Consider the following 25,129-nt stretch of genomic DNA (forward strand, 5'->3'; position numbering starts at 1 on the left):
GATTGCAACTGGATAATTAAGTAGTTAAAAATTAATAATTGCAAGTTAAATAATTGAATTATTTACTTTGACTTATGATTGCTTTGATTACTTTTCATTACTTCTTTAATTATTTTATTTTAAACTAGGTTAATTTTAAATATAAATTTCAATCTTCTGATCATCTAATTTGGAACTATTTTAGATTTGTCTCTAGCATCCTAACGACACCATAGTTAAAATGTTATTGTTTGGAATATTGAGGTTTGTGGTATACCGTACCCATAAATTTCAATTTTTTAAACAGAAATAATTGTTCAGAGGAGGAAAGTTAATCGAGAGGTTGAAAACGAATGGCGATAAAATGTTTATAGGGCACTTAAGTTGAAGATACTCGATAGATTCATTAGTCTGCGTATGTTAACATAACGCGAGGAAAACATCGATAGGTACTTACCCTTCTATCGTCCTCTTGGTAAAAATAAGTCGCATTCTCGACGATGCGATGATCAGGCAATTCCTCGAACGGTTGTTCCCTCGCGAAGGTTAAGATTTCCCAAAGCGTCACTGCGAAAGACCAAACGTCGCTCTTCGACGTATGTCTTCCCTGAATTCATTCATAATTATATAATCATAATCACATATAGGTAATCCAAAAAAAAAAAAAAAGAAAAAAAGAATCAATCTCCATAGTGATTGAAATAGGGGATTATAAATTTTAAATCATTCTAAATTCGCCCAAAGGATTATCGTTTATTTTTATACGATAATCGAATGTGTTTCCAAACTATGTATCGAAAATCGGGATATGTTTTATCCTATTACACGAACAGTTTCGCTCTAAACAATGACGTAACGATGGTGACCAAAAAAAAAAAAAAAAAAAAATAAAATCCGATTTTCGAAAAACAAAATTGAACAAAGATTGATTTCGTTTTTAACTGACTGTAATCCATTGGGGGAACTGAAAAAAATATATTGTAACGTAACATGAGAGATTTTCTCGACAAGCTTGTCCTGTAAATGCCATTCGAAGTAGAAATCTATTTACGGGGCGGCGAGCACGGCAGGTGGTATCGTTGCTTGACGAGAAATTACTCCAACTTGAGTGCTTTAGTTACGTAATTTCATGGTACTACTCTGCCTTAGCTGGCGTTGTAGTGTGCCACGAGCAAGTTTACGGAACACGCATGTACAAGAAACCTGTGACTCTTAAGCCGACGTGCGTGCACGTTGCGAGTTATGATAAATTCAACGTGATCGTTAAAGCAATCGTTACGCCAATTAATTCGACGTCGTAATTAGCCATTATGGCAAAGTAATTAAGAGTTTAAATGAAAATCAAATTGTCCGACAAATCAACAAGAGCTTAATTTTTCATCGAAGCTTCGTTATCTCGACAGCTTGTATACATTAAAATCTGTCGGCGAATATTTTGTCCCAGTTATATTATTATCCCAATTATTTTATTATTATTAACCCGATTATATCTATCAACAAGTATACGACGAACAAGAGAGGAATACAGTTCTAAGACCTTTATACTTCAAGTTGTATAGGCGAAACATACTGTAATAATCTATTTATTGCAGAAACTGGAAACATATTTCTTTTTCATAAAACTGAAGTTAATTTTAGAACTTCCTTATGAAAGAATAATAGATAACCATATAATAAATTAAAGAATAATAAAATAACAATAATATATTAATAGACCGCAAAAAATGGAACGCACTGAACCCAAGAAATGGTACACACTGAAATAGTATCCAAATAAAGATGCCAAATAAAATTTTCGTATAAACGTCGAAACATTCGCAGTCCAACCATTAATAATTGATAACAAAAGATATTTCTCTACAATCCAAAAGAATATTCTTTTTACGCTGAAAGGTTAAAGAGAGTTCTTGTTTAACCGCGATAGTGTTTGCTCTAAAAGGTACTATCCTCTCTGGGTTAACCTATTCTTTTTACTCGAAACGCTAGACTCTTAGCGAATGGAGGAGCGTTTCCCTTGCTCCGCCACGCATTAACTTTAATGTCACCAGTTCGCGAGAGAGTCGAGGTTGAATGTCGTAAAGTTTACGGGAGCCAATCGCGGGACATTAGTTCGCGCTGGCGTTCAACTTAATAAAGTCGAACGTTAAATCATTAAATCGACGCTAATTCCGTATAATTCTTGGGGAGACATTTGGCACGCACGCGAACGCGCATTGCCACGGAACCATGGCCATGGGCTCGTTTCATTAACACGGGTACAATGGCGCAGGATGGATAAACGATGGCAATAATGAAACATTAACGACGCAGTCAATTCGAAATGACTACGTGAACGAGCGGCAAAATACTATATCGCCCGCTCGTTTCCCATTTAGTCGAATTACCATTTAGCTATCAATTTGCTTCTGCACGGATTTCATTCATACGCGATTTCCGATGCTAATGGGTCCGCGATGATGGGTCGATGGAAGCTTCGATCTCAGCCACTTCCACGAATAGAATCTACAAGATGAATGTCCTTACCGTCAGAATTATTGGAATTTTGGCTTTCAGGTAGGTTTTCGCCCGTGAATTACATTTACTAATATTAAATTGATAGTTCCATCACCAGGTATTGTTCGTGTATTTGGAATTTTAATTATTGTAGGTTTCCAAATTATTGAAATATATTCCATAAATTACTGGTAGTTGAAATATATATTTTAGTCGTCAAGGTAACGGGAGGAACCAGAGGAAGTCCTATCAAAATTAACTTATTATTTGTAATTATCGCTCGAAATAGAAATTTAAATACGTCGTTTACAGTGCTTCAAAGTACAAGATATGCGAATTCATCTTCCATAAAATACAATTCGTTAGATTTACAAGTAAACGTTTATCTATTTATATCCCTGCCACTATATATTTAGATATGATTGTTTAATTAACAATGAATAAATACTATTTTTTAAAAATTTCGTAATATGGCACACGCAATTAAACCTTACAGTACTAATGAATAAATTTTTAAAACAGTTCAAAATGATATCTCATCATGCAAAAATAATAAAACACGCTAAAAACAAGAAAAAGATCAAGGCATATTAAGTTTAACGTTACCCGCTATCATTTAATTAAAGCACGGAGGCTTGTCATTATAGAGAAACTAACATTAGCAGTTACAGCTGCAATGCATCCAATTAACACGAAACTCGCGTCTCACCAAATATTCCTGATCCCAATTACCTCTATAAGACAGAGAGCGAGCGGCTCATCGTGTGTCTGATCACGAACGTGCTTATTCCACTTGTCGCTCCAACACGAGCCTTAGCCTTTGCGAAACACCCAAAAACTCCCACCAGAAGAATCACGCACCCTTAGTCACTCGAGAACGATACGAATTTTCAGAGATTCTCCAAGGGTAAACATCGACATCCTCCCCTTTTCGACCCCTCCATCAATCCAACAAACGATCATGAAATCGTTCAGAATTTTGACGGGGAACCGACGAATGAAACGAACGTGTTCCAATCGTTGGTTAAGCAGGAAATACATATTCGTTGGACATCGAAAACGAATTGGTGAAACGCGTTTTCTGGCCAGGACTTTTACGACGGTTTCACGATGACACGAGGCCCGGGAAAACAGCGAATAAGCCCGATTCGTTAATGCCACGCGACCGCAGACAGCTCTATCGGGCTGATGCTTCGCGGTTTCGCGGATCGACAGTTCGATATCGACGGCTACAAACGAGAAATTAAAAACAGGATACACGAGAATAAAATACGTCGGGCTTGGGCGAAAGCGCGAACGCTACCGTTCGTTACACTGATATACTGGCATACCGTTCGCTGCCAATAAATTCACCGTAACCGCGCGTCGCTACGCGGAATAACGTATTTTCGTGACTTCATTCCCAGCGTGCCTGTCCATGAATGCTAACCGGCTTGTATTACTTTTGAACAACGGTCGTTCGATAGTATGACGAATAAATTAAGAGAAAAACGTATACGGTCTCGCGTTCGAACGAAATTATCACGTTTCTTTCATGAGCTCAGATGTTTGGATATCAAACATTGAATTAATTTTACAAAATGTTCTCATTTCTAAAACCGATAAAGGTCCTCGAAAAAAGCCTTTTATTGGAAGAAATCGAAAGACAGTTCCGAATTTCTTCGATTAGAATTGACACTGGGTGCATAGATATGAAATATCTGTGACGTACACGTTTGTAACATCTTAAAATCATAAAACATTTAAAAATTATTTTCGTTTTTCTATTGTTTTGTTTAGAAAGCTGTAGTCTATTATATTTTATATCTATTACACTCTTCTTTAGTTACTACGAGTCTATTACACTCTCAAGTAGAAGATTGTATTATAATGCGCCAGTAACTGGTAATTTTCTTTAAGCAACAATAATTTATCTCTCGAAAATGTAACATACAAAAATGATTTTCAGATTATTTTCCTTTGTAAAGCTTATTTTTTGATTAAAGATTTCTTTTTCAATAGAACATTCTTATCATATTTTGAATGTGATATTTATCGTGCGACAGCCTAATAGTTGTTCATCCTCTGGTTAAAAACTCTGGTGGGGTAAAAAGAAACATCGATATAGTAGTTGGAAAAAATGCGGAAGCCGTTATTACGCTGCACATCAAAAATTAAGTCAAAAAGCTGGACCACCGCAAACTAGACGTTGATGTTTACCCTGCTTCTTTTATCGAGCGTGCTAACCGCAAACTGTGCACCGCGGCAGTTTGGGTACGCTTCAAAAATATCACGCATACTTTCAACGTTAGGAAACTTTTCCCTTTATGTCAGGGTACAAATATTTGTTATTGCTTACGCTATAAGCACAGAAAATAAAAAGGAAAAAATGGGAAGCCAGACACAAAGAGATATAGTAATAAATATAACAAAGGTCTTCATTTTCGCGTATGATGATACATCGGCTTTTTAATTCTTTAATTTTTTAATTTCCCTAAATATTTTCTAGTCGATACTTCGAATTTCTCGTACCAGCGAATACTCGATGAAATTATACAGTTAAACAATAAAACTATTAAAGTACCATTAAAATGCGAACGTTCTAGGTTATTAGCTCCGTAATGTGACCTAATCTAGCAGCTCCCGAACCCGCTTCGACTGCTTGAATCCACTTCGAGTTCCTCCGATCCGCATGGATCAGGCTGGATAGGTTTCTGAACAAGAAGGAGGGTTAAAACAGATCCCGCTGGATCGAGGCAGATTCGAAGTCGAAATGGGTCGAAGCACGTACAGAAGCCGCCATTAAACGGTAATCACTGTTGTTTCAACACGCCGCAACGGGGATCGTACGAATCTTTAAGGCAAATATTAGCCGAACAAAAATAGCCACAAAAAAAAAAAAAAAAACAGAAAAAATAAAAGAATGGAGAAAAAAAAAAATTGGAACTTTCATCGGTCGAAGCATGGAACGTGCGAGGCTTTGATTTCGACGCGGGGAAGAGAGCGAAAACAACCGGGAGAGGGTATTCGCGAAAGCCAAACCGAGTTTCATCGCGCGGATGCGTAGCTATAGTCCATTTAAATATCACTGACCGAGGCGGCACGAAATAAAACCACTCGATCGCGTTCGCTTTATTTTTTCCTCCCATGCTTCGGCGACAAAAAACGTTTACAATTTGCTGTGTGGCGTCTGTCACGATCAAACTTGATTCGTTTTCCCTCTCGTAACTGTGAGCTATTGAAAGCATTTTCGGAATTACGGAATTATACAGAGAAGGATACATAGAGGACCCACGATTTATTACGTCGATATTTGATTTGGGAAGCAACCGGAAAAAAGTAGCAAAGGATAAATCGATTTAATTAGAACGTATTGCAACTATTCACCGTTGAGTCGATTGATCAAATACATTGACAAACCTCGTGTATCAGCTGTCTGTCACACGTAGTGCGGTCAGATAGACTAACACAATTATTCTCGAACATAAATAAATCTCCAACTTTGAAAATGAAAGAGAAAAAACCTGATCCGTCAATCTGACCAATCAAAGTATTAAATTATGGATGAGTACCTTTGCTACAAATCCAATACTCGAACCAACCATTTCCCTATGATGCGGATTAACTGATAATTATCAGCTTACCATTAGCATAGATTCCCAGGCCATCCATCGAATCGGTAGAGGTGGTCGCCCTTCGACCCGGAAGTAGTCGGCTACGTAGGCGTTTCTTCCGGAACCTAGGTCAGACACTTTCACCGTGTAACCACGACTCACCAAACAATTTCTGTAACACACCAATAAACCCATCCATCGTATATTCCACTTTCTTTCCAGTTTCTAGTTCGCCATTTTTTTCTATTACAACAGCTGGCACGCCAGTGGCTACAGCCACTGATGGTTTTCAGCTGACCCACATTAGTGGTGCTAACTTTTTCAATATTCAGGATTTTAAATATTCGCTGGGCGAAAAAGTGGCCCGTTTTATTTCCCAGCTATTCGTTCTTTTGCTTTCTCAATCGACCATAGCGTTCCTCTAGACTTCCTATTCGAGCTCTTTATCTGCGACAGAACCACCCTGCTACGTGAAAATACAGTAGACTCCGAGAGATAATCCGTCTTCGAGGCCGAGTGGATTATTCCAGTCTCTCCTATCCTGATACTCGAACACGTACACGAATGTATTGCTGTGAATCGCGCTTCGAAGATTGTTTACGATCTCGGGGCTGGATCAACGCGATCCAAAAGAAGAATATGGTTTTCGCATGATCCACATGTGTTTGATCAGTGACTTGATCCATCTCGACAGAGAAAGTGGAAGTTTATATTTTGGGTGTAATTTTCCTCTTGTGTGAGTTTACGTTTCGAGAACATATTTGAATAACAATTGTAAAACTTTTTGAAAAAAGAGTCTATAGATCCATAGTCAATATATCTACATATAGATATCATGTGTATTTTTCTAGTCAAATATTCCGGTCCATTTTTGTTAATATGAAAAGAACGAAGTTCTTTAGGAGCCATTATAATTACCAACTGAAACATAGGTAGTATTAGAACGCTGAAATTAAAGCTTCCAGTGAAGTTTTTCTAGGAAGCATTTGATGTTCGTTCAATTATTTAAACATTGCTACTTTCATCTCCATACGTTGTGTCATTCCCGACAAAATAATTTATCCAAGTAAGCTAGACATAAAATTACTAAATATTTCCGATACTAGCCAGGTACACGAAATACAAACCGCTATGTAAATAAACCAAAAGCACGGGTAGCTTCCGGCAACCATTAAATTTAACAAGAAACCACTAATGAGAATGTTTTCCCTTGTGACACGCACTGAATCAACGATGTGAACGGAACTTTGTACCATGTGTCATTATCCACTAATTACGGACCATAATTCATTGTTATCCGCTTAACAATTCCTTCCGATTCAACACACCGCCCTTCACCGATGACAGTCACTCATCGTTCTAACTCTATTCGTTTCTTTCTTACATGTCTTCTTTTTTTTTTTTATTTTACTAATTACTTAAGGACTAATTAACGTTTCCGATAACAGAAAAGAGAGAATGGGGGATTAAAGCGAGTGAAAAGCCGGAATGATACCTTGAAGCTCGAGGTAAAAACCATTTTCATCGGAACGAAAATTCAAGGCAATCTTTCGAGTCAGTCTGTCGCGCGTTTTCGCGCGTTCTACAGCCTCGTCTAGGCGACGATGCACTCTGGAGGATCGTTTTCAAGAGGGGCGTCGCTTTTAAACAGCTCGCTTCCATCGGAAGCGTGATTCTGTCGAACGCGACGATCGTTCAAAGTTTCACGCCGATTTCTACACGGAACTGGCCGCTTACCGCGACGAATCGAGCACAGAAGAGGTTTAGTAGCAGCCACTGAGGCGGCATTCAGTTCGCTTGTAACACGGAATAGCCGCAATCCTCGAGCTTTCACCGCATTCCCAAGGATATCTTTTCACGCCATGGTTTAACACCGTAACGACCGTTTCAACGTTTCACAGCAAGCTTTCTAATTAATCTTTTCATACTACAATGATTATTTGACGAAATATTCTTCATTTTTAATCGAGTTGCAACGTGGAGTCACATCAGGGAGGTTGATTTTCCATTAATCGCAAACGACCTGTGCTATCAATATTAATTTCTTCGCAAACGAATTTATTTGAGGTAATTAATTTTTGCTTTTATTGGGGAACATAATGAACGCATATATTACTATCGAGCGTTAAGATTAATTATTGGTGAAAGGTTTTTGTACACTGTGGAATATTTATTTACGACGATTTTCTCTCTCGTATATCTTTTGGAATAATTGTTTAATTTGGAATCAAAGAGAAACTGAATGTACGTATACATATGCGTATGCCACAGAAGAGTAATAAGCGTAATTTTGTAAACAGAATTAAAAGAAAATTTTAAACACGTTGCAGCGTGTCGTTTATATAAAAGCAAACGTTGACCATTTAAGCGAATCGTTTAGTGAGCACGAGACTTTATTTTAGTAAAAAATTCTAATGAGAGCGAAAAGAATTGACAAAATACAGAAAAATATATTTTTTCTGTCCATGATTTTTTTCATTAGTTGGTCGCTTATCCAGCGTGCTCTCGCTGCTCAGAACTCGTTTCTATAAATCAACTGGCAATTAATTTCATCCGCCACAGGCCGCGCGCGCGTTTCGCGTTTATGCGACGGCCGCGCCGCGGGCCATTGTAATTAAAGTTTATGATTAGAGTTAATAATTCGAACACGTGACCCCAGCCATCCTCCGGTCCACTCGTTCCCTTTTAACGGTTCTGCCATGCGGAACGTCCCATAGATCTGCCAGCACAACTGGAACCAGGTAATTTTCACATCGACGAAGCTTGAGAACCTTGGTTTGGAATTGGTGACGTCGTAACCAGGGAATTTAGTCCTTATAATGCGACTCGGAAGTGGTGATGTAATGCTGCCAACGTTTCGGTAGCGTTGAAAGAAAATTGGATATGTTAATCAAAGTATATGGTAATTATCCAATTTGTTATAGTCTATAAGACTATTCGTTGTAACTTATACAATAAAGATTCTTCTTTTGGTAGAACACATCTTTATCTTGAATCTTCGTTCATGATAAAAATTGTTTTTTTTTTTTTTAAATAAGGATGCAGTTGTTGTTCTATATTGGTCGTCGGAAGGATATTTTTATCTGCGTAGAAGAGTTCTTTTATACCGCGCCAAAATATCTAAAAAATTATCGCTGATCATTGTATTTCACAATATATCATCACAATATACGCTTCTATGATTTGGCCTCTTCTATAGTATTGTGGTATCTAATCGTAAGACACGCGTCTCTTAGGTAAAGATCTCATTAACAAGTCCACACTTTTATTTTTTCCTGATCTTGTAAGAAAAATGTAACAGTTCAATGGAATATACCGTAAAATAAGACGTTACTATTTCCATTCTCGACGCTTTTATCCTAAAAATTTCTAGCTATTTAGTTTTATCGATGATTTCTCTAATAGATTTTTAGATAAAACGTTTGCTCCTTTGTCCTTTCCTCTCTCTATAATTTTCTACATTACTATACATTATTATACAGATATTAATAGATTTAAGATTCATTTGCTCGAAAATAATTAAAATAGAAATCTACAAGAGCAATTACACTTAGTGGAAGCTCATTAACCAGCACAACAATATAAATGTCCCGAACGTCCAGTGCATTAACAGTTACACGCCACAGTTCCCATCGATCGTTATACCATTCCCCGAAACATGTGACAAAACTGCAGCGACAATTTTGCTAGAAATACCAAAGCAGAGAAGTTACAGTTCGAGCAGCAAGCGCGATCGACCGGATGCCCAAACAAAAGTAGCGTTCCGTGGTCGAACGAACCGTCGACGGAGAAAACGCGTTGGCGTTCATGTGGCGAAACAGCAACGTGGCTGTACCATCGAACGTGGGAATGACTGATCGACAAAGTTCGGCTTAAAGTAATCTATGAGAAACTGTCTGTCGTTACCTTGTGGCGAGATCCCGATGCACGAAGTCCATTTCCTCGAGGTGTTTCATACCGGATGCTATTTGCGTGGCCATGTAAACCAACGTGCCGAAACTGCAACACGAAGAACGAGACGGTTACGTTCAGAAGTTTCGCGGAGTGAAATTCTGCCTTCGTGTACGTGGTAGCCTACACGTTTAAACGTTCGTTCCGTACACAAAAGCGACTCGTTGGTATCGGCTCGCAATACCACAAATGACGACGCTTTCGAAGCACAGACGAACGCGCGTCCACCATTTGCATTAACGACAAAAGCTGGCCAGATCGACCGCATTCCCTTCTGCATTCGTAGATATAAATTTGGTGCTCTTTTTGTTGGTCTTTCCCTTTTTCAGTGTTATTTCCTATTCGAGGCGTGTATACGAGTGGAACGTTCTTAACGTTTGCCCCTTTTCTGTCCTTCTTTCTTTCTTTTCTATCTTTTTCTTTTTGCCCCCTATTTAGTTAAAATGTTCTCCTGTCCCATTCTAAAGCTGACAAAAACTGAAGTTCTATCATTTTCTCTGTACCGCCTTTGTCCTTTTTCATCCAAATTAAAGTACACACTTGTCGTTATTTTGAAACAGCATGTATAATATAACTTTTCCTGAAAGGCGAAAATGCAAAAATACTGAAGAGAGCACCTTAATTAGAAGGATAGCAATATAGGAAGAGGATGAAATTAGGATTTATACGAAAGAATGTAAGCACACCCAAGAGTTTGGTGGAAGAAGTAAATGAAATAGAAAAATAGAAGAGTAAAAGATGTGTATCTGAGTTAGTTGTTAAATGATACTTGTTCTTTAGTTTCAGTTGTCTTACATTCTACTTTATATCTACCATTTCAACCAAAGATAGTCGAATAAAAATTCTCACAAAACTATCGATTCTTAGTAGCGTCATTATTCTCCGTTATCATAGCGACGAGTTTCTAACCAGGAAGAACGTACAACGACAGAGACGAGTATCTGTTTGTCCGTGAATTCTGTTTTCGGTTCATTTCCTCGCGCCCGCGAATTACGCTGGTCGAGCAGAATTATTTTCGTTCATCGTGCGGCTCGCGTAAATGAAAGCACGACTCGTCGAACGTATGCCGATTCGAGCCGACGCAAAGCGTGATTTTTATCCTTCCTTCCCCACTTTCCAAAGACGTTTATCTCGTTAAAAATCGCATGACGTACGAATGTATCAGGCTGCGAACGAGTTATTTCGTTTTATCGGTGGCGAAATATTTGTCGGGGAGTCGTTCGGTACGCAAATTTCCAACTGGTTGTAGATCGATATGGTTCCCCGCACTGGACGAAGACAAAGAGTGAACGAGCTCTATCGGTCGTTTCTCTTGCAGTGGCCACCGGAAACGAACGCACGGGAAAAACACGGTGCACCGACAGCTGTCACGAGCACCGATGATCTTCTCTGTCTTTCGCCTCTCATTTTCAGCCGATTTCTCGTATTTCGAGCACTTTCCAAACGATCCGCGGATACGTCGCGTTTCCACGCGCAACTCCAACGCCATTCGAACTGACGTGCATACGCGTACGGAGCTAAAAAAATGAAAAAGGTTTGTCTCATTGCGCGTCTCAACTCTCTCGTTAAATGGAACACCATTTTGTCGCCAGCAATGTTTCGATAGTGCCAATAGCAATCGATACCTCATTTTAACAGCATGCTTTAGTTTGTCGTAATTAAGGGAAAAACGTTATCCGAAGTTCGCTGGATGCGTTTTATCATTTTTCTGATTGTTACATGTTTACATTAGTAGTTATATAACGTGTTGCCGTTAGTTAAAATGTTCTGTCCAGCAGTTTTTCACGTTCTAAGATATGTTGAATATTTAAAGGTCACCGTGTCTCTTGCCTTTCAAGTCAAGTTAGTTTATATTATACAGGCTGTTGCGAATTGATGGCTAAATAATCAACGAGATAAAGCCACTGATAAAATAATTCTTTGATAGCTAATAAACTCATACGAAATCAAAGTAACCGTATATCCTAGATAAAAGTTTCTTCGGTTCTAATATCAAGCACATCGTAGGTTCATACTAAAAACGAAGTATGGTACTTCACAGGCTCTTTATAATCTTTTGATATTCATCGTGTCGATACTTTATAATCCTCTGACATTCACCGTACCAATACCTTACTGTCGTATAAAACTAAATAAAGATACAAGCAAATAGCATTTTTAAGACTCTAATAGCGATCTTTACAGTGTATCCTGTCCGATTCTTAATAAGTACCATTTCTCCGGTGAGACATCGTAATTAATTATACCTGAGGGTCTTAGCAGTGTGCACAGTAGATGTTTCAGCGATGTGGCTCTGCAGATATTGATTCAAATCCCCGTACTCGCCATTTTCCGATACGATGCACATGGGATCGTCTTCGAGGCTGGCGCCGAGTAGCCGCGCGACATTCCGATCGGCCAACCGTGCCAGTCTTTTTGCTTCTTGTTGAAATTCTATCCTGGAAAATACATGGGACACTCGGAAGTAATATCTTTATAGTCGGCTGCCCTACCAACCAGACGGCTATTGAATACTGGCGGATATACTGGAAATAATGTGAGCACTCTATCTGCGAGTATCGCGCGTTGTACCCGTTAGCTCTTCCTTTTTCTCTATCTTTCTCTTTTTCGTTCTATATGTTTGGAGCGACGAAAAGGGACGAGCGACGGGAAAACAACGGCAAGAATAGAAGAGGGATTGTAGCTACGTAACACGGGCCCAGGGATAACGGCTACTGTTGAGATTATCGTTTCGAGAACACTCGCGAGTTCCATGTTTAACAGAGCTTGCTGCTTGTGTTTCAGCTGTCTAATATTTAGGATCTCGATAAGGGCTATGTTTCTGAACGTAACAATGTCGGAAGCAGGCTCGGTCGTGGAACGAACAACAGCGCACGAAGATCGATTTCATGGATTCGTATGTTATTTGCGTAAGGACGCGTTGTTATTCGTGAAGCGGCTGCATTTATACGATGTCAGGCATAAAGTTGCAGCGTTGGTTTCAACGAATTCCGCCAGTTTCCTCAGGCAGTAATTATGGCGGCCGTTAGCCGGTGGAAACTCGACGTCGGCCCGTCCCACTGGCTTTTAATTAATAAATTTCACTATTTTGGGTAATTTCAAGCGACAAAGAAGTTGCACGGTTAACGCCGTGGCAGGTCAACTCGCAAACCGGAAAATGCGTCTCTCTGGGGGTCAGAGAAGAACTTTTCAGTAGTAGGGAAGCGAATCGAAACTTTCTCTTCGAGTGACGTATGTTGGATCGTAGTTTTTTTGAAAATTCACACCGAATTTTTCTAATTAAAGTTTGAAACGATGAAAGACGGTGAAGAATATTTTAGAACTGTTTAGAGAAACGGAAAGTTTCAATGAAAAGACGACTTATCTTAAACGTTTCTTTTTGCTGGAAAATGAAATTGCCTGATCTTTTAAAGAAGATATAACAAATCCAATCGAAGATATCAGGCAATAGAAGACGTCACAGGTTTCTTTCTTGTCGCTTTTATCGGGAGGATTCTACCGTTTCTTGTGCCGGCGTGGATATCGGGCGGTCTGTCGCGTGAAAAAGGAATAAACCAGTACGATTGTACTTCCGGTGCCCCGTTAAGAGGCCGTTCGACAACAATACACGTTCCGCGAACGTTCCGTTGCCGAGCTCTGTAATCCCCGATCCTGTCTACCCGGATCATCCTTTCGCTGCGCCAGCGATAACGCAGCGCGTGTTCCTCGTCGGGACACGCTTTATCGTGTACTTCCGATCCTACTTCTTTGCCTTCCAATCCCTAAATCGATCGACTGTTAGCTTGTTAGTTATATATATATATTTCTTCTTTCAAGTTTGTTTCAAGCTCTATATATATAAATAATTTTCTATATATATAGAAATTACAAGACATTTAATTTAAATATACATAAACAGCCAATAATATCATTACTCCATTGTATTAATACACCTCATAATTACGATATCCCTAAAATGGCTGTATATTGATTTTGTATTAAATATATGTGTTTGCAGTAAGATTGTAACTTCTGTATATATTTCCAGATTTGATTCAAATTTTACTCATGCAATAATGGCAGTTGTGTTTCATTACAGTGCTAATGAAATCAAAAAATGTTCCATATAACGCACACAATATACAGAAAAAGGTTTTCGATGGTAGGTATTCAAATATTTTTACGAGCTATTGTATTCATTGTTTAATTAAAAAATTAATTATACGACTAACAATCTCTGGATTTCATAAGTCTCTAATAAAATAATGTTTATACGCATTGCTTGGTGTTTAAAAAATAACTAAAATAACCCTGTTATTAATTATTCTTTTATTAGGTGTTCATAAAATTCTAATAAAGGCAGATTTAATTTCTGTAGATATCTCAAAATTGAAATTCTGAAAATTAGTTGTTGGCATATATCGCTGCAACTAATAAAAATTTGATCAATTACGAATGCGTTGAATGATTATGATTAACAATTAATATGTACTTGGCAGAGTGTATACATCATATTTCATATGTAGTATATTATTAACAAAAACTTGAATGAAATCAAAACAACACGCGTTCTATTTCCCCCTCGTAAGCTTATATACTTCAGAATTGTTTAATGAGAAGCTTCATAACCAGAAACTTGAAGTCACAGTTACCTTGTGTGCATTAAAAACGTTTAAACTCGATTATTAAAAGGACGGTCGAAACAGGATCGGATTTAAACAATTTCCGCGTAGTTCGAGCGGCGTCGTCAGAGAGGTTCAGGTCAAAGGGAAACTTCTGTACGGTAAATTATCAAGCTATTGTCAATCGTAGGCAACGATCCAGACAGTTTTAGGAAGGCCGTTAAAGGCCAAACCGTCGCGAAAAGTAGCAACGGCGTGGACAAGTTATTCGATTATGCGTCAGTCACTGACCGTTTAAACACTTTCTCTGCATTATCGCGTCGCAGCAACTTAATACACGGGCCACGTCATTATGTACGAAATCACTTTGCGCCACGTTTATCGAATTATCGTATTAACGCGGCCTCTCTAAATATAATCGATTGGGATAATTTTCTATCGATGCCCTATATTTCACAGCAAATCTCCTCTCCCGTTTGGTTGATATGAGAGAGAAGAGCAGGATGGATAGTAAATGAATCAGAATAACGGTTTATAATTGAGAGGGATAATTTTCTCCCGATTATGCTATACTTTCCATATTTTTGGATTGGCGTGAAATATCGGACGCTTAATAGTTCCGGCCACTGTATTTAGCGACGTAAACGAGTACTCCAATAACGTGTTGTTCGATTCATTTCTATCGGCTAATTTAATTATGGCCGTAGCTGCTATCGATTCCCGATTTTCCATGCGACGTCCTCTTCTGTTTCGCTTACAAGCGCGTGAAGAAATTACCACGGTAAATCGTAACAAAAAATACTTAGCGAACGTGGACTGAAAGGTTTGTTCATTCTGGAGACGCGAACCGATAATTTGCCTTCGTACAGATACTCTTAATAATTTTCTGTTCGTTTTATAGGATTTGCTACATGAGGTATCTGTTTCATTTCATTCCTTTCTCCTTTTTCTCTCCCCCCTTTTTTTTTTTTTTTTTTTGTATTCCAGAGAAAGGTAAATGCGTTCAGAGGATAGGATCGTTCGCTTGTTTGTCAATAACAGCCTCCGATACGTTGTTTTCATTCACGCGCTGTAACAACCGTTCTACGTGCGCCACACGCGACAAACTATTACTCAATTATTACTCTGCTATTGACACGACGGCAATTTATTGCGCTGCAGCTGGATACATTTCGAAGCCAATGCTTCTGCACCGGCTGTCATACCGAAATTCTCTGCCAATTTTCATACGTACAATCAATTTATACCAGAAACCCTCCTTCGATGAAAAATATCTCAACCAATTCCTACCAATTATTTTGATAATATCCGACCGAACATTCGACGCTGTCGTGAAATTTTGAATTTGAAATGAAACTTTCGAAAGTACTATACTATCTTCATTGAAACATACATATATACAATCATTATTAATTATTTTAATAACATCTAACCAACTATATTTCTATCACCTAACCACTTATCGCCGTATCGCAAAAGTTTAAATCTGAAGAAACTTTGTTTTTCAAAATTATAAGCAAAACTTTCACAATGATTATACTACGGACATTCTTCGACGAAGAATATATACAATTCCTGCCAATTATTTTCACAATATCCGTGCAAATATTCGAGTTTGTACCACGCGTCATGATATTTCGAATACGAACAAACCGAAAATAATTCTTATCGAGACTTTCGAAATTATTTGTTAATATCGTGAAATTTCCGGATGATGCGCGGTTCGACGACTCCGCGATGCTCGATAATACAAGAACCTTACCTAAGCGCATCCAAGGAACCAGGTCTCAGGGACTTAACGATCACCAGGTCGCTGCTAGTGTTCCGGAAAACTTCGTCGTATCCAGGAAACCTGTCGACCTCGCAAATGTGAACGTCGCCGAAGTATCCGCAGCCGAGGTTTTCAACGATGTTGAGTTTCTCCCGGGGGAAGTCTAAGATGCACTCGGGCACCTCGTCTTCCTCCTCCGTAAGCATATCCTCGGGACTGTAGCTTGTCATGCTACTGGAGGCTTTCGCGCTCATTGGCGGCGGCGTGCTCGGTGTCGGAGACGGCGGTAACGGTGGCAGGGAATTCTGTAATAAAAACCAAGACGTGGTAATGCCATGGATAGCAGTATCGGGTTACCTAGGAAGAGATATTTTAGAAGAAAATTCAAAGTTTCTTCTTGGTTTGCATTTACGGTATTTTCATACATTTTAATCGCATTACGAGTCTATACTCGTTAACTGAATAATGATAAATGTTATCTCTTTTTATAATTTTATTTCTGCTGCACCTTTTGCATCATAGCGTTACGAAATTTCATAAATTCCAGGAAAATTGTTATGTAAATACTTGACTTTGATCTTGTGCTAAAGATCTCAAAACGTTAATCGTTCTTTTTTATTCTTGTTTTTATTTTATTTTCTTTATTATGTTGATCGAAAGTGAAGCGAGATGGACGTATAGAAAGTTCCAGGACCGCAACAAGAATAGCCGTTCAATGCTATACTTAATATATAATGTCGTTAACGCTATATTGGGAAGCTGTATGCTCTATATAGGAAAACAAATAATATAGCAAACATTTCAAATATTGAACAAGTCTTTTCAATTCTAAAATCAGACTACAACGATGAATGTCTAATTATTCAGAAATCAAACGATTAATTTTAATGAAGTTTAATCACATTGACTTTCACATAGCTGATATAACAAAAAGCTACCATCTCACACAAATAACCGAAACAAAAATGAATGGCGAATTAGCAACACCTCGCTATAGTATTCCGCTGTTAAAATCACGCGAAGGATTTGGGGCAAATGTAGTCAGTCCAAAAATAAGAGTACAAATTAAAACACTCGTTTACTACATGCACGTTATACAATCAATAATCACAGGCCTCACGCTATCGGCCGGTGATCAGTGTATGCTTTCGTAAGACGTTTCCTTTCCCAAGTCTCGCATTAGTCATGATTGATAGTTCTTTTTGGTTGCCTTGTTTTTCATCCATTAACCTTCATTATACTCTGCGCGAATCGTTTTAGCACGCGCCGTTGGGCGCTGTACGGCGAACTTAAAGCGCCCTAATTTACAAAAAAAAAAAAAAGAAAAAAAAGCGGAAAAGACGAAGAAAAAGGACGAAAAAATTTGAAGGAAAAAGAAAACAAGAATGAAATACAAGAAATTAATCACGACGCTAATTGCCTCTACCACGAGAGGACGTAAAATACGTAACTGACCATACGCGCGCGTATGTATGCATGTGTGCTTGATGAAAACAACGAGGCGTTAAGAGGATTCATTGGACAAGCTCGCGGCAAGGCCCGCGAAAGGGAAACAATTCAAGTAGCTGCCACGATGGCGACGAAAGATCCCAGAGTCACGAACCAGTGTTTGACACAGTTTCAGGCCAAGTGGCCCGCATTAATACCCTCCCACCGTCAGCCCACAAAACTACTCCGCGACCAGGACTAATCGTCACGGATCGCATGTCTGCCGTACATTTTTGATACTCACCTTACAGATCTCCGTGCTGGCGTAATACTTTTCCGGTGGTGGCGGTATGGGCGGCGGATTAGATGGATATTCTTGAACCGGCGGAATTGGCCTGGCAAGATTGATCGCCGTGCTCAGCAACAGCGGAATAACCGGCTGCACCTCCGTGATCCCTGTCCGCCGATACCGTAAGCGGAAAGGAAAAAAGAATTTTGACAAGGTTAGAGACACGATGGCCGCCGCGCACGAAAGAAATTACCCCGGGCGCGTTTCAAACCTCCCTCCCCCCCATCCCGCGTCCTGCCGCTGCTCCCGCTTCATGTTCCTCGAAACTTTCAAACGAGCACTTCCTCTCGTTTTATATTTTTCCTCTTTCGTTTCTTTTTTAGGGGAGTTCTCTCTCGGCCATTTTCTTTTACCGAGCACTATCTTTCTTCTGTTACACGTTCGTTTTATTATGATATAAGAATGTTTTATCCTCTGTGTTCTCTTTGAGATGGTTTATGATAGTTTTTATGTAACCCCTTGTGCTTTGAATGATGACTTCAAATGAGAGGGAAATACCTGATTTTGCAGTGAAATCGCGACTAGCAGACGAGTTTAACTCGATGCATTATATAAGGTTATTCGTTATATATTGCAGTTTGCGTGATTAATTGATAGCGAACTGAAAGTTAGGATTAACTGAGCGAAATTTATTTTTAATTCTACTGGTTCGAGTATACTCGGGGTAATTTTACACCGTTCTGAGAAACAGTACCGTCGGCAAGGTAGCAGAAATAATTGGTCAACTATTTGAGCAATGCAGGCACGATGTGGCAAAAAACAGTGGTTTGAAACAGTATTCGTTGTTAAGTTGAATTCTTTTCCTTTAGCTTTATGAAGCTTTATACGAGAATTAATCATTGTGGAATTTTATTTGACTTTTAAACATTTGAAAATAAGCGAGAAAGGAATGCATGGATATATGAAAATTTTGTAGCTGTGAATAAAAATTTAAACGAATTAAAGGGTCCTGGTAAATGACGAGGCTCGTATATGATTTGTGCTCGTGCAAGCCTCGTCTTTAAGTACTATGAACTCTGTAATAATCCATCGATCATTAACCCGCAATTTAATTCGAACGTTGTGTGCTTGCATATCGTGGTAGGTGCTGCGTTTATCATCGCGACCAATGGCTATAGCCCACCGTCGATTTTATGTAATTTTAGTCAAACGCAAACTCGATAATGCACCGCAACGTGGAGCCACTCATTTCGAGTTTTCCCCGCTGTTAAATTGCACCGCGCACTAACAAATATCGAAGGGATGAAACGTTAGCAAGACCACCGCGGAACTACCATAAAATCGCCTACTTTTAGCAGACAAAAACTTTGAACTCGATGCATTAAATTACGAGGTACTCTGCTTCTATTAACCATTATTTCATGTAGCGACTATGGAACTCAAAACTTTCCTACGTAAATCAATAGCGACTGAATTGAAATCAAAAATAGAAGAATTCAACAAGTGTGTTAATTATTTGTCCAAAATATCCAAAAATTTGCAAAACTAAAAGTTAAATTCTTTCAATAGTTCTCATATGCCATACGATTGATACGTTGAAATATTTTTGTATCCAGACATCGTACACGTTAATATATCAAAAAATAATATTCATAAATTTTTAGAACAACTAGGATATTAAAACCATGGAACAGAATCCACTACACTTCGTTAATGCTTTATATTAGCTTTCCACGTTACAGTCTCACAGCTAAATTAATTTTAACCCAATCTCGCGCACCTGTACATTTGCTGGAACTACCAGCGAAACCATTGCCTTCCTCGCAAACATATTTCACCGAGCCGATCAAAGGGTTAAACGCGTGTTGGCTCCAACTCTCTACTTTGGGTTATTACGAAAATTTCGAGTTTTGCCGTATCAAATGGTTCCTGGGGGCGGGGCTCCGTGTTAGCGGTTAATAATTCTGGACAACGGGTTACGCGGGGCACGTTGATAATCGTGAAATTCAGAGTAGCGGGGTTCTCTGTTCGAATTAATTTAAATCGGCCTAACCGTGCATGCACGCGTAGAATTCGAAAGGCTTAAGTGTCGCACTTAACGTCGCTACCAACCGCTGTAATCCGTGATAGTTTTGTGTAGTTGCGGTGTCGTCATGGTGCAGGCGGCCGGGTGGTACTGCGCCGGAAGCGGAGGGCAAATTGGTCCCTTGTCCTCGCCCTCCTCCTGCACGGAGACCTGCGGCCGAATATTGAGCGTTCCTGTTAATGCACCTGACATTTATGCACACGTCGCGCGTGTATACCACGCGAGTAAAAGCGATACGCCACCGGAAACTTTCCGTCACTTCATGCCACCACTTCTGTCTCGCCCCAGCGCACCCACCCCCTCCACGAGCATTCCGAATATTCATGGCCCATCGAGGCATGCTTTTTGTTTTATGAATACCCGAGGAAAGATCAACCGATCACCCGTGTATTTCATGATAATTATACGCTGATAATTATTAACGTTCCCTTATTCTGAATTTTTATTTATATATTACAATTATTATCCTTATAGGAATTTCATTTGTTGGCGGTTGTTGGTTATTTAAATCGTTCAAAGGTATTCGCTTTTGTTAGTTACATAAAATATTTCCATATTTACATATACACTGATGGTAATGATCAGAAATTACCCACGATACTCTGTGTATATTTCTGACTGACATATTAAGGTATGATATGAAAGAAACAATTGATATATAAATAGAGTATAGTTCGATGATTACGCGAATCCATATGTGCGCGAAATGTTAATTGTTATTCAAGTGGTGGAATAAAATAAGACCACCGAAAATCAAGTCGTCCGAGGCATGAGCAAAATTTGCATGAATTTTTTCTCCACCATTTTTACATTCTCATTGCATATTTACACACCAAACTGATACTTTCATGTTATAATATACCCGATGCATAATTCATTTGGAGCGCGGCACTGCTTCTTTACTCGTTTTTTCTCACGCCTTTTATATTCTATCACCTGCATCACTTTTTCAACAACACCTGCCTGCTTCTTTAACGAATACTCAATTGCGGATTATGCAATCTTTTTAAAGCGAGATCAATAATCACTCGCTCGATTCCAGCTTTTCCAAATATCGTTCGTGTTGCGAATTTAAGACAAAAGATGGAAGAGAGGTTCGGCCGTCGAAATTCAATTCCGGGCGACGCGGTGCTGGTTTTATCATGAAAAGCATATCAGCCGTCGTCACGATCGAAAGAACCGCATAACCGCGGCATAGCGTAGCGTGGCTAATAATTTCACACGACGTAATTATCGGCACAATGCATCGATACGCATTCAACGGCCCACGTAATTCTCCTGAATAAAATTTAACCGTATCATCAGTCTCGGTACTCCCTGGCCGAGGAAATCGGATCAGAGAATCGTTCGGATCGCTTCGTTCGTTCATAATCAACCTCTCTTTCCAATCAATAATTTGTTAAAGTAAAAAACTTGCAAAAACAAACTACAAATGAAAAACGAAAAGATAGACGAAAGATGGAAAAAGAGAATGACAGTTTTAAAATAATACATCTGAATCTGTTAGAAGCGAAAACTCTCTGAACACTCTGTTTTCAGCACTGCTTGTATTTTTCTATTAATTAACAAGCCTCGTTAGGACGGCGTGTATTTTCGTCGCGAAGGAACACGGTCCGATATAGTTTCCTTATCGAGCGTCCCCGTTCCTCGACAGCCTCCGCGTGTTATCGTTGGCTCGTACGACGAGGAAAGAACTCGTCAACGCGGGGCTGGATCGACGGTGCCACCCCAGGAAATTAACGCTTTCATTGTATAACAAACAATCCTTCGCCAGAAGCGTCGTGTCCCGAGCTCCTTCCTTCTACACCGGAGAACCGATAAGGGGGATCATGTCGAGCACCGTTCTCCGGAGAGTCGCGATATAATATCCATTGATTTTTGCTTTGCTTGCCCTCCGCCTGAACGTCACGGAGACGACCCGACGAGAAGGGCACAGCAACCTAAGGAGGGGTGTTAATTTCCGTTTAGGAAGCGTTAGGGTGCCAGACTTGGCGAGATGCTCCGCGCAACCACCGTTAAGATAAGATAACCACTTAGCCATCGAGATTCTGCTCGAATCTCTTTGCTGTGATTCCCTTCCACTTCTTCCTCTTCCTTTCTCGCTTCACCTTCTTTCCTTACTTCCTTGTCGTTTCTTTCTACTCATCACCCTCTACTTCTGATCACCCCCACTTCTTGCACGTTGCTCGTCTTCGCGTCATCCAGATCCTCTTAACGGCTCTCTTTAGCCCGTCAGGGCTATCTAAAGTCTTGTCCTTGTTTCCCTCAATCCTTATGACCTGACATTCGAAGGTATTTCAAGACATTCGAAGCAACGTCGATCGGTAGTCGTACCCAGTGCTGACTCGATCCAGTGAGATCATACTCATCATTCAATGCGTTCAGGTTTCTCTTGGAGTATCAGTGATTTCATGGAGCAGGGGAAATGGTATGAAAGTACACGTGCCACGATCCTTTATCGAACGAGTCGTTATAGAGGCTACAGAAGGTTCGACGTTAATTTCGATCGTGGTCGCTTGTTTGCTCGACGATACTCGGCTATCCATCGTTGAAAACTGGGGGTACACGCAGGTAATTGGCAACGTGGAAATCTTCGAGGGCGTGCGAACGAGTCCCTCGATGATCGGCAGCTGCGTATGATTTGATACAACGGAACGTCGGAAAAATTAATTACAGGAAAACCAATCAGCGCGTGGCATTTTCGACTGATCTTCGGTTAAGCGAAAAATAATCGATCCCGGCCGTCGTGCGTTAATTGAAAATAGTAATTACACAATAAACACCGTCGACAGGGAAAGAATCACTCGCAGAGAGTTCCATGTTTCTGCTTTGATTCACGACCGGTGACTTGTTTCAAAAGTCCGTCGAATCGTTCGGTTTTTCCTTTAATTTAAATGGAGAAGTTTTCGTTGTTAGAATAATTCATCGGATTCATTTCCTCTGTTATAGAATTAATAACGGAACCGTTTATGGAATTATGGAATATAATGGAATTATTAAAATATTGTCGTTTCATAAAGATATTTATGAATTTTATTGAAATATCTAAAGAGCGGTTGAAAAAAAGAGATCTCCGGAAAAACGATTTCAGTTATTGAGAGGAATCGTTCACACAGAAACACGCGTGTAATTCCAAATATTTATGCACGTGGAACGGTTCAAATAACATTACTGAAAAGCTCTTTTCGTCGTTTTAAATCCACTTATAACACTGAATAATGTAATTCCCCGATGCACAATGCTGAAAATTAACAACACACGTCGAACGTTAAAAACAATATATTGTCCTTATCCTTTATTATTCATACGGAACGTTATTATAACCCAGGCATATTTCATTAACAAGAACGTGCAAATTAATACGCAGGAAAATACAAATATACGCAAATGTATTGTAAATGGGAATAAAATTACAAATGTTACAAAGAAGACGCTTTTCATTGTGGTACTTACATTTTAAATTATGCCATATATTTACATCCTACTTTTACTAATTCCGTTATTATTCTCGAATTTTAGTAAATTTCTTATTGGGAACAAGCAAATAAGCTTTTAAAATTACATACACTAAGATAAAATCTAATCAAATTTAGAAGACGTCGCAATAAAGAAAAGTGAATACTTAATGGGAAAAACATGATTAAATCCAAAATGAGTTAAAGAAAGCAATAAAGCTAAACAATCCAAATGAAGGGAAAAGGGCGGACGTTTATCAATACGTACGACGATCGTCATCGCATTGCCGTCTTCCAAAATGTCGACTATTTCCCTTAAATCAGGCTGTACGTCGTGGACAAAACGATAATACGTTCCCTTCCGGTCGTGCTGTGTTTGCCGTGGTTGCGAGTATATCAATTGACCGCACAAAAGGACCCTGTCGATTGATACATCCCTGAACCTTTTCGTGGACGTGGATACGTTCGATTGACCCAAAGACGCTTTTATTGGAAAATATCGTGCCCGATACGTTGCTGAAACGCCTTCCGTTATGGATACGCCCTCGGCGTTTCACGATATAACTCGATGAAATAAACGACGACCGATACCCGTCATATAACTAGCTTCTGGTTATAGCCAACGAAAACGCTCCAACGAACTTATTATCATGACGTATTTGTTCATAAACATAGAGAACGTTTTTTCCCATAACCAACATCGTAGTGAGTTTCTTACAAAAATAAAAAAAACATTCAATTATCTACGATTCCTATCGTGAGATTAAAGTTACCTTTCTAATTCGAAATTGAAATTCATTGAAGAAATTCGGAAATTTTGTACGAATAGCATATATTTCACGAATAGGTATGTAGAAGTTACGAATAATAATTTTCCGATTAATAATATTAGCGAATTGACAACTTACAGCTTATAATATATAAATTATATTATAGCGTTTCTCCTTTATAATTTTCTAATTCTACATCGAATGGAATACTTTGATCATAAAATTTGATTTATAACCAAACCAATTGCTAACATGCAAGAAAATTTGTTAGCACCAGTAACTTGCGACCCGTGGCTAGCAAACTTTCACGAATACTATTATTTTAATTGTGTAAGAGAATCTTGATTTCCGATAGAAACGTAGGCGGGGGCGTGTTATGTAAATTACAAAACCAATTTGAAAAGTAATTGCGGATGGTGCGATGTTCTTCAGCTCGAGAGGGAATACAAGAAACGAACTAAATTACACCGGCTCTGGTAAAGGTTTAAAAAATTCCTTGTAGATTTTCGTTGCTGGTTGCGCGCGCTGTAAAAAGCGGCAAAGGTAAAAGGGAAACAGGAGCTCGAAATTGGGAGAGAAATATTCGAAATGAAGAGAACTTTACAATGGTCGAATTACCAAGATTCTACGGGATGTTTGTCTTTTTTATCGCGATCAAAGAGTAATATTGCACGGTGAAATAATTGCATCACATCAAGAGCAATTTCGTGTTG

General features: G+C 39.1%; 1 protein-coding gene across 5 annotated transcripts in view; it reads right to left on the bottom strand.

Annotated features, from left to right (window-relative positions):
• The window catches only part of Ddr (discoidin domain-containing receptor 2), a 224,286-nt gene that overhangs the window by 7,141 nt on the left and 192,016 nt on the right, over positions 1–25,129 (bottom strand). For all 5 annotated transcript variants that reach the window (XM_072021834.1, XM_072021835.1, XM_072021832.1 and 2 more), the window contains 7 exons: positions 20,218–20,341; positions 18,121–18,272; positions 16,380–16,693; positions 12,263–12,454; positions 9,972–10,064; positions 6,096–6,237; positions 437–586 (listed from right to left, as the gene is read on the bottom strand). In XM_072021834.1, coding sequence (XP_071877935.1) covers positions 437–586; positions 6,096–6,237; positions 9,972–10,064; positions 12,263–12,454; positions 16,380–16,693; positions 18,121–18,272; positions 20,218–20,341 — 1,167 coding nt within the window. The remainder of the gene's footprint in view (positions 1–436; positions 587–6,095; positions 6,238–9,971; positions 10,065–12,262; positions 12,455–16,379; positions 16,694–18,120; positions 18,273–20,217; positions 20,342–25,129) is intronic.

The sequence above is a fragment of the Bombus fervidus genome, chromosome 2 (genome assembly GCF_041682495.2).
Source record: "Bombus fervidus isolate BK054 chromosome 2, iyBomFerv1, whole genome shotgun sequence".
NCBI lineage: Eukaryota > Metazoa > Arthropoda > Insecta > Hymenoptera > Apidae > Bombus > Bombus fervidus.